Consider the following 11,426-nt stretch of genomic DNA (forward strand, 5'->3'; position numbering starts at 1 on the left):
GGTTGTGCAGTTTGGGTAGTGTTGGGGATATGAGGAAGGATAACATGAAATAAAATTTGGTAGGTAAATCGGAGCCAGATTGTGGGTGGCATTGACTGCTACGCTGAGGAGGTTTTTGTTTTCTTTTTAAAATTCAATGTGTAGTCAGGGTAATTGAAGGTTTTTCGATCAGCAAAATGACATGATCATACCTGTTCACCTCTGTAGGAGGAAAATATTGTGAACAGAAGACCTGTTAGATAATAAGGATCTGAACATGGTTGGTAATAGGAAATGCTAGGTACAAGAGATATTACAAAGATAGAAGAATGGGGCTTACTGACTGCGTGAAGTAGAGGAAAAGGACAAACCAAATAGAGCTTAGAAGTTACAAGGAGGGGTGATTGGGAAAATGGTGGTACCACTGTCATAGGGTACAGGATTTGGTAGGGAAGATGAGACATTTCAGCGTGTTGAGTTTGAAGTGCTAGTCGGACATTTGGGACCATTCGCAACTGGAAATTTCATTCTGATCTTAGAAGCAAGGTCAGGGCTGGGAATGTATATTTGTGAGTCATTCCTACAGAAGTAATAGTTGAAGCTACAGTGTTTAATGAAATCACCAAGGGAAAGAATGTAGAGAGAGGAAGAAAAAGAGGGCAAAGACTTTGGGGCACAGAGAGTGAGGGAAGAAAGGGGATGCCAGTCAGTGAATAAACATTTATTAAGTGCCTACTTTGTTCTAGTCACTGTGCTAAGCACTGGAGAAAGACAAAAAATAGTTCCTGTTCTCCTGGAGTTCACGGACTAAGGGGGAGACACATGTACACAGCTGTAAGTACAAACAAACTTTGCAGGATAAAGTGGAGGTAACTGACTGAGGGAAGGCAGTAGTATTAAGGATGATAAGGAAAGACTTCTCATAGAGGGTAGGATTTTAGTTGGGACTTGAGGGAAGCTGTGGAAGTCAGGAGACAGAAATGAAGAGGGAACAAATTCAAGACCAGTGAAAATGCCCAGAGCCTGAAGATGGGGCATCTTGTCAGAGGAGCAGGAAGGGGGTCAGTGTCATGAAACCACAAAGAATGTTTAGGGGGAGGGAGGGAGGCATAAGAAGATTGGAAAGGTAGGAGGGGGTCTGGGTTAGGGAGGGCATTAACAGACAAAATATTTTGTATTTGTTCTTGCAGTTTTCTGGATGACGGAGTCACATAGTCAGGCCTGTACTTTAGGATTATCACGGACAGCCAAGTGGAGGATGGAGGGATGGAGGGAGAGGAGGCAGAGAGACTTGTGGAGGGATGCCGGCCAGCAGGCTTTTGTGGTAGTCACAGGTGATGAGCTCCTGCATCCAGATGCTAGAAGAGACAAGGGGCAGATTGAAGAGATGTTACAAAGGTAGAATTGATAGGACTTGGCAACAAATTGGATACGGTGGGGAAGAGGAGGGGAGAGAGAGTTGAGGAATTGAGGATGAGTCCTGGGTGGTGAGCTTTGGTGACTGGGAGGATGGTGATGCCCTCAACAGTATTAGGAGAATTAGGAAGAGGGAAGGGCTAGGGGAGTGGGGAAGGTGGTGGGTTCAGTTTTGAGCATGTTAAATTTAAGATGACTATATGACATGTAGTTCAGGATGTTTAATAGTTGGAGTTGTTAGACTGGAGGTCAGGAAAGAAGTTAGGGTGGGACAAGTAGATGTGAGAATCATCTGTACATAGATAGTGGGAGCTGATGAGAGAACCAGATGAGAGAGGGAAAGGAGGGCCATGGATTGAACCTTGGAGTTAATGGACTGCTTGGATGGAGATCCAGTAAAGGAGACTGAGAAGGAGCAGTGACAGAGTTCCCCCTCTATCATAGTGTGCTGGAGAAGACAGGATGGAATAGGGTCACTTATGACTGTAAATGGGATGGCTTGGCAAGAGGGACCATTTCTCCACAAGACTGGTAAAGAAGATAATGTTGTCTGAGTAATGTCAGAGGAGGATAAGGGGAGATAAAGGCATTCTCGGCAAATGGACTCAGTGTCTTAATGCAGCCAAATATTGCATTAGTTGTCTTTGCTGCCATAGCCATATGATGCCTAAGTCAGAAGTTAAGGGGACACACACAGTGCAGGGTCAAGTGAAACCAGAAGAACAAGGCAGTACACTGTCCTGCTGAAGATAAGGATGATTTGCTTCCCACTAATATCCCCCCTAGACAGCCTCCTTTTACAGCAAATTGAGTTCCAGCCACACCCTCCCCTCCCACACAGCTGAAAGTTATGCTTGGTGAGCATTTTCTCCTTTGGATGAGACAAACTCAATTATCAAAAACATATACTTTTTTATTCATAGTATTTTCTGGACCTTGATCCATGCAATTTTAAAATTTCTTCTAGAGTCAGTTTACCTCCTCCTTAGTTTGGACTTGAGTGTAGGATTCTCGGAACTCACAGGAGTCTTGCTGGGGGTGGAACCAAGATGGCAGGATAATAGGAAACAAATAGCCTAGCTCACCTCCACAAAACTTGTCCAAACTAGTCTAGAAAATTCGCTAGACCAAATCCTGATGCAGAAATCCAGAAAAAGTCACAGCGAGTCATTTATCAAGCCTGGCTTGGCACAGGGTGACAGAAAGGTGTGCAGACACTGGGAAAAGTCCAGCCAGAAGCACACTGCTGTACTTGGAGCACTTTAGTACCCAAAGAGAGGCTGTACACCAAAGTAAGAGGAAATCCCAGACCCATACTTAGCCATCATCAGACTAATAGGGTACCGCAATGGGCACAGCTGCCAGATGGCACCTTTGTTGTCTACTCTCCAATTCTGGGTCACAGAATCAGGACAGACTGAGAAGGGGACCTGGGTACAAGGGGTGATGCCTCTGTGTAGGGAAGCCTTGCATTGGAGAATTGAAGGGGGTGGGGAGGGCCCTCAGGGAATATACCAAGAAAGGAAAACATTCAGAAGCAAGAGGCAGTTGTGTGACTCAGACTCCAGGAGCAGAAGTGGGGCTCTGTTCCAACTTCTAGACCAGACTGCAGGGGACTAATCAGGGCAGGATTCCCACACCAGAGGAGAGCCCACAACTCTTTTTTTTTTTCAACAATCAATAAGTATTTATTAAATTCCAGGATGTTACAGCATATGATAGTCCTCCTTTAAGCAACAGATACTAGGTGAAGTATAAAACGCCACTGAGAGTCTCAGGTGCTGGGTAATATTTAATCTGTAGTCAAGAAAAACAGGCCTGTGTATCTAACTTTCATCCATTTCATTTTGGGAATCATAATGATGCTTGCTCACATTTATACAGAGCCTTAAGTTTTACAGAGTGCTTGACATACATTATCTCAATTCAGCCTCACTCCAACCCTGTGAAGCAGGCACTATTATTCCATTTTAAAGATGATGGAACTGAGGATCAGAGAGGTTAAGTGATTTGTCTAGGTTTCATATAGCTAACAAGATAGGACTAAAACCTTGGTCTCCTAGCACTACATTACACTAGTTCATATCTAATAATGCACGTATAAAGGTATGTATATATGAGATATATATGTACGCATACATATGCATATGAAAGATTTATGCTATATGATAAAAACATTAATACAGGGTATTGAAAAAGCCTTACCATAGCTTTAAGCTATGGAAGCTCAAAATAATTAAGAACCTATAATTCTTTCACTCTGTCTAGTAGCAATCTACTATAAGTCTGATTGAAGACTCAGGTCAAAAATTTGCCAAGCTCAGACCAGGGGGGACAACAATAAGATTCTGCCTTGGATTAGATCAGCTTGGGGGCATTAAATAGCTTGCAGTTCCCCAACCTGTTCCAGAAATCCTGGACTACCATAACAGTCAATACCCCAAGAAAGGAACAGTCTCTGCTTCCCCTCCCAAAAAGCAGTAGAGTCCAATCCAAACATCAAATCCATAGTCAGGAAAGTAGGCTGGAAGAATGAGCAAACCAAAAAAAAAGCACACCATAAAGAGCTATTATAGTGTCAGGAAAGCTCAAGACAGAAACCCAGAAGATAGATAACCCAAAATATCTATACACAGAGACTCAGAGAAAAATACAACTTGGGCACAGACAATTAGAATTCTTAGAAGAGGTGAAGCAAGAATTGAAAAATGTTTTTATAAATGAAATGAGAACATATGAGGAAAAAAATTTTTTAAAAAAACGAGAACAAGGCAAGAAAGAATTTCAAAGGGAATTAACTTGGCACAAGTACAAAACCTTAACCAAGAACAAACTCCATAAAGATTAGGATAGACCAGATAGAAGCCAATCACTCCATGAGACAAGAATACTAAAACAGAAGACTGAAAAAATAGAAAAAAATGTAAGATATCTTACAGCAAGACAAATTGAGGAGAAAAACATTTAAGAATCTTTGGATTATCAGAATGTTGTGATGGGGAAAAAAAAAAAGACCTAGACATTATATTTCAAGAAATCTTAAAAGAAAATTGCCCAGATCAAATCACACCAAAGGGCAAAGTAAAAATAGAATCCACCAGTCATCTCCTTTGAAACCCCAAAATTAAAAGCTTCCAGGAACATCATAGCCAAAGTCCAGGATTCTAAGTCAAAGGAAAAATACTGCCAGCAACCAGAAAGAAAGAATGCAAGTGTGGAGACAACACATGATGTATCAGCCATCACTATAAAGGGGCAGGGAACTTGGAATACAGTATTCAGAAAGCAAAGAGTACATTATACATATTTCTTGAGTTTTACTGGGTAAGGTACATGTGTGTATGTGTATGTATATGTATATATGGATGGAGAGAATGAGCAAGCTGTAAGCATATACTTGGCTTTATTCACTGTGCCTTAGTTCCTAATGTCTACCTGTGGTTCTCTGAATTCTTCATTTTCATAAATTTCTTACAGTGAAGTAACATTCTTTTTAGAAATTTTATTTTATTTATTTATGGTGGCCAAGAATAACTTATTCAGCAAAACTTGAGTATAGTACTACAAGGGGAAAAAAGGAACCCTTAATGAAATAGAGGGCTCCAAGTATTCCTGATGAAAAAATCAAAACTACAGAGAAACTCTAGAGTTCAAACACAGGTACAAGTACAAAAACCTTAATCAAGAACAAACTCCATAAAGATTAGGATGAACCAGAGTAAAACACAGAAGTGAAGAGAAAGATAAAAATTTAAATATGAATGATGAAAGGCTAGAAAAGAATAAAAGGCTTGCATTCAAATATAGAGAGATGATATGTGTCCCCTCTGAACATGTATGGGTTGTATGGGTCACATAGGGAGTCTAATTAGATATGGTCTGGGAGTGGTTTTGTTATATCTTGATCATAGTAAGAAAAGAATAAAAAAAGGAAGAACACACGGGAAGGAGGAAAGGAAGGGAAGGTTTGGAAAAATTATCTCACACAATTTGGGTGTGCAAGTACATCCATATAAACAAAGAGGAAGGGAATTGAGGGAGTTGACACTTGAACCTCACTCTGTAAACTGGCCAAAGGAGAAAAGAATACCCCTAGTTGGGTTTGGAAATATATTTCCCACAGAAGGATAGAGGAGGGAAAGGGGGGGAATTAGAGAGAGGGGAATTAAGGGAGGGAAGACAAAACAAACTAAGGATGTTCAAAAATATTTATAGTACCTCTCAGTTGAAATTAAAGTAAACTGAGGGGGGCAGCCCCAGAGTCGGGAGACCTGGGTTCAGTTCCAGCCTCATATACTTAACACCCACACAAAATAACTGGCCGTGTTACCTTGAGCAAGTTACTTAACCCCAATTGCTTAAAAAAAAAAAAAAGTAAACTGAGGGACTAAGTTCCAAGCAAGATCAGTGTATTAGGCTAGTAGTAACCAATAAATTGCATCATCAGTGGCCTCTCAGTGACCAGAGATCCTGAGGGCTGACAAGAACTTTTATAACAATAACCAGGATTCGGGGCGGCCAGGTGGCTCAGAGAGTAAGAGCACCGGCTCCAGTGTCGGGATGACCTGGATCAAATCCAGGCTCAGATACTCAGCACCACACCCAGAAATAACTGGCCGTGTAACCTTGAGCAAGTTACTTAACCCCTATTGCTTTAAAAAAAAAAAAACAATAAGCAAGATGACAGAGCAAAATCTCCAGCTCTCTAAATGTATCTTCCTCTGATTGGCCCTGACATTGCATCATAATAATCCCAAATTGGTAGAAATTTTAATGAGGTAGATAAGAGTCACCTCAGCTCCTCCCTATTGTTTCCTCACTAGGAGTTGGAGTATTGTCTGCAACGTGCTCTGATTTAATCCACCTGAATTTGAGTTAAATAACTGGTGGTTGAGCTTACCAAGGAATCTGAATGGGGGATAAGTAGGTAGTGAATGAAGTTACAAAGGTAGACAATACAAGGGTGTAGATTCATTTCACAAAAGAATTGAGTCCTGAGTGGAGGTGAAGGGTAAAGTCACAAAGGAGTTTGGATTTTACCTGTTGTGGGAAAGTATTAAACCCAGAGCAACTTGATTAAGTCTTAAAAAGAATTAAAATCAATTTTCAATTTTATACCCCTTAAGAGGGGGACAAAGAATGGGAATCTCAGAGGGTGGAATTGGGGAATGGCAGAATAAGTTATGTTATATAGATGTGATGGAACATATCATGCTGTAAGCTATGACGAAGGGGGTGGTTTCAGAGAAATCTGTCAAGATGTGTATGGAATAATGGAGTGAAGGGAACAGAATTAGGAAAAGTTTGTGCGACGACCTCAATGTGGTAAAGACAGACAACTCTGGAAGAATTAGGAACATGAATCAGCATAATAATCAACTATGATTCCCAAGAACTAATAAATTCTGTCCACCTCTTGATAGAGAATTGAAGGACTCATTGGTACAGAATAAGAATCGGGTTTCATTTTTTGTTTGTTTTTAATATAGGCAGTGTGGATATTTGCTTTCCTTAACTATACATGTTTATAACTGGGGCTATGTCTTTCATTTGTTCTCAAGTGGGGAGTAAGGGATGGAAGGGAGAGTAGGTGGATTTTGTGGATAGAAAAAGAATTTTTGAAAAAAATACTGCTTTGGGGGGTGGAGCCAAGAGGGCAGCATAGAAGCAGGAAAACTCCATGAGCTCCCCTCATAACCACCTAAAATACCTATAAAATATGACTTGAAACAAACTTTAGAGCTGCAGAACCCACGAAGTAACAAACAAATCTTCTGCTGAAGGCAGGCTGGCAGGAAGGGTCCATCGCAGCATGATGGGAGCAGAGCCCAGCCCTACATGATTCCCCGGTTTTAGCCTCAGGGTGGACCAGCCAGCCATGGCTGGAGGGACTTAGGGAGAGTGGATCACCAGCAGCTGCAGTGGTTGCCAGAATTATCAACCCATTAATGGCAAAGGCAAAGTAAAAGGTCAGTGTGGATTTTGGGAACAGGGAGTATTGTTTGGCCTCTGCGCCCAAGGGAGAAACAGCTGAGCAGCCACCACCATGTGGCTGCTTCAGAGGTCCTGGCCTGCAGATTGTAGGGGGACCAAGCAACCATTCTGAAGGGTAATCACTCTTGCTTTAACCTTCTTGGATCTGGATAGCTATCTAGGGTGGAGGTCCTGGAGTGTGTGACCAGGTACTAGAACGTGTGGGGGCTTCAGAGAGGGCACCCAACTAATAGCTCCAGCAGCTGCAAAAACCCCAGTGATTTGGGCCAAAGCTTCCCCTCTCTGGTAGCAGAGTTCTACTGTGGCAAAAAGCTCAAAAGTCAAGTCATTGAGTGGCAACATGAGTGAGCAAAGGAAGCACAGCAGTCAAACCTTAGATTCCTTTTTTGGGGACAAAAAGAATGAAAGCTTGAAACAGGAGGAAGACAATGAAATCAGAACTCCTGTACCAAAAGCTTCCAAGAAAAATATGAACTGATTACAGGCCATAGAGGAGCTCAAGAAGGATTTTGAAAACCAAATAAGAGAAGTGGAGGAAATATTGGTAAGAGAAATGAGAATGATGCAAGAAAATCATGAAAAGAGAGTCAACAACCTGACTGAAGAAAATAACACCTTAAAAAATAGACTAACTCAAATGGCAAAAGAGACTCAAAAAGCCAATGAGGAGAAGAATGCCTTAAAAAGCCAAATTTGCCAGATGGAAAAAGAATCTCAAAAGCTCACTGAAGAGAATCATTCCTTCAGAATTAGATTGGAGCAAATGAAAGCTAGTGACTTTATGAGAAATAAAGATACTATTAAACAGATCCAAACAAATGAAAAAAATAGAAGGCAATCTCATTGGAAAAACCACTGACCTGGAAAATAGATACAGGAGAGATAAATTAAAAATTATTGGACTACCTGAAAGCCATGATCAAAAAAAGAACCTAGAAATCATCTTTCAAGAAATTCACAAGGAAAATTGCCAGAGGGCAAAATAGAAGTTGGAAGAATCCACTGATCGCCTCTTGAAAAAGATCCCAAAAAGAAAACTCCTAGAATATTATAGCCAGGTCCCGGAGTTCCCAGATCAAGGAGAAAATATTACAAGCAGCCAAGAAGAAACAATTTAAATATTGTGCAAACACAATCAGGATAACACAGGATCTGACAGCTTCTACATTGAGGGATCAAAGGGCTTGGAATATGATATTCTGGAGGTCAAAGGAGCTGGGGTTAAAACCAAGAATCACCTACCCAGCAAAATTGAGTATAATGTTTCAGAGGAAAATATGGCCATTCAGTGGAATAGAGGACATTTTGATGAAAAAAACAGTTGAATAGAAAATTTGACATTCAGATACAAGAATCAAGAGAAGCATGAGAAGGTAAATAGGGAAAAGAAATCATAAGGAACTTATCAAAGTTGAACTATTTACATTCCTACATGGAAAAATAATAATTGTACCTTATGAAACTTCTCAGTATGAGGATAGTTGAAGGGAATATAAATGTGTGTATATACATACATATGTCTATATAGGAGGTCATATGGGTATATGAATACATATGTGAGTGTATATATATATATATGTGTGTACAGGTATACATAGATAGAGGGCAAAGATGAAATTGAGAGGTGAGAGAGGAATATAATGAGAGGAGATGGGGAGAGACAGAATGGGGTAAATTATCTCATATAGAAGAGGCAAGGGAAAACTGTTACAATGGAGGGGAAGAACAGGAAGGCAAAAGGGAGTGGGTCAACCTTACTCTCATTGAATTTGGCTTAGGGAGGGAATGACATATACACTAAATAGGATATCTTGCCCTACAGGAGAGTAGGGGGGAAGGGGATGAGAGGGGGAAAGATGGAGGGGAGGGCAGGCTGGGAGGGAGGGAAGTTAGAAGCACACACTTTTGAAAAGGAACAGGGTCAAAGTAGAGAATAGAACAAGTGGGGGGCAGGATAGGATGGAGGGAAATATAGTCAGTCTTTCACAATATATCTATCCACTATGGAAATGTTTTGCATAGCTACACATGTACAACCTATATTGAATTGCTTATCTTCCCGGTAAGAGTAGGTGACAAGAGAGGAAGGGAAAGAATCTGGAATTCAAAGTTTTAAAATCAAATGTTTAAATATATATAACTTTTTTTCCATGCAAATGGGAAATAAGATATACAGGCACTGGGGTATGGAGATCCATCTTGCCCTATCAGAAAGTTGGAGAGGGAATGGGGGAGGATATAGGAGAGAGCAGATTGGGAGAGGGGGGTATACAGTAGGATTGCTGTTTTGGGGTGGTGGGTAGGGTAAAGACGGGGACAAAATTTGTAGCTCAAAATCTTGTGCAAATGAATTATGTAAACTAAAAATTATAAACATAAAATTTAATTTTAAAAAAGTCCTGGATAATATACTATATTAGTAAATTACTTGAATTTTTAAAGGTGAAAAAAAAAGAATACTACTTCACTGTAATAAATTTATTGATATGAAGAATTCAAAGAAACTTGAGTAGCTATAGGAACTAATACAGCGTGAATAAAGCAAAGTGGGTGTGTGTGTGTGTGTGTGTGTGCATACTATACAGCAATGCAGGTGAAAAGAACTAAAAAAAGAGGGAAAAGGGAGGAGAAGAAGGGAGAGAATTAGAGGGAGGATAGTTTGAGGGAGAGATTAATCCTAAATCAAACAAACTTTAAGAATGTGCAGAAGTAATTACAGTTCTTTTTGAGCTGGCAAATAATGGGAATCTGAGGGAGTGCCCACAAATTGGGGAATTAACAAGTATGAACATTAAGTATACAAATGTAATTAAATACTCTTGCACTGTCAGAAATGATGAAGGAAAAGGTTTCAGAGAAACTTATGAAGTCTTTTATAAGCTGATGCAGAGTGAACATGATCAGCAGAACAATTTATACAATGACCACAGTATGGTAAAGGCAAACAATTTTGAAAGAATTAGGAATTCTTATCAATGTAATGATCAAGCATGATTTCAGAGGACTAATGAGGAAACATGCTACCCCCCTTCTGATAGAGAAGCAATGGATTCAGAGTGCAGAAAAAATATTTTGAACATAGTCTATGTGAAAGTTTGTTTTGATTAACTATATATGTTGGTAATGGGTTTTGTTTTTCTTTCATTCTCAGTTGGAGAGGAAGGAGTATGAGAAAGCATATTTTTACTGATTGAAACAAAATATTTCTTTTAAAGGAGTTCATTTTGGACCACAGTATGGTCACCATGCCATTTCCCCTTCGAAGTGGTGCCCCGCCTCTCGGGTCTCTTTATTGTCCCCAGTCATCAGCAGCTGCATCTCTCATCCCACTATGGAGCAAAAGCAACATCCCCAACTTCAAGCTAGGGTTCTTCTGAACTCTGCACTTCATCCGTTTGGAGCCCAGATAGCTCCAAGGGACCTTCAAGGCCTGGAATGGCCCTGGGATTGGCTAGTCGGCTTCCTAAACCCCTGATAGCACAATGAGTCCTTGAAGTTTATTCCCTGACTAGATTAAGGAGCTGCTGGTGTTTCTGATGCACTAGAAACTGCAGTCCTGGGGAGTCCTCCCCAGAACTCCTCATGGCCCTGGTGAAAGTGACTTTTATAATAGCCCTTCAGCTGGGAGAGGCTGCCTGCTGGGCCACCCTACTTCACAGGAAATAGCCACCTGTTGGACATTGGAGGGTTTTCTTCAGTAGCTCACAGGAACAGTCGACACCTAATTGTGGTTTTATATTTCCTGCTACTGGATTCACTGGCTCCGTTAGGGCAAGGGATCATAGAAGTTTATGCTACCTCCTTTAGAACTCTATGCCAAGTTTTATCTTAGAATATAACTGTATTTTGTTAGTTTGGGGAAGTTTTGTTTTTTTTTTTTAAGCAATCGGGGTTAAGTAACTTGCTCAAGGTTACACGGCCAGTTATTTCTGGGTGTGGTGCTGAGTATCGGAGCCTGGATTTGATCCAGGTCATCCCGACACTGGAGCTGGTGCTCTTACTTGCTGAGCCACCTGGCCGCCCCTAAGCAATTGGGG

General features: G+C 40.7%; 1 protein-coding gene across 6 annotated transcripts in view; it reads left to right on the top strand.

Moving 5' to 3' along the window:
- SLC38A9 (solute carrier family 38 member 9) overlaps positions 1 to 11,426 on the top strand; it is a 171,293-nt gene that overhangs the window by 74,576 nt on the left and 85,291 nt on the right. Inside the window, exon 12 of one of the 6 annotated variants that reach the window (XM_069096502.1) lies at positions 726 to 818. The exons of the other annotated variants lie outside the window; for them this stretch is intronic. Coding sequence (XP_068952603.1) covers positions 726 to 737 — 12 coding nt within the window. The 3' untranslated portion in view covers positions 738 to 818. Of the gene's footprint in view, positions 1 to 725; positions 819 to 11,426 lie in introns of those variants that run through there. 6 annotated transcript variants of the gene reach the window in all.

The sequence above is a fragment of the Petaurus breviceps genome, unplaced genomic scaffold, assembly GCF_028583685.1.
Source record: "Petaurus breviceps papuanus isolate PSGF00001 unplaced genomic scaffold, PetGlider_PUasm1.0 229, whole genome shotgun sequence".
In the NCBI taxonomy this organism is placed as follows: Eukaryota; Metazoa; Chordata; class Mammalia; order Diprotodontia; family Petauridae; genus Petaurus; species Petaurus breviceps.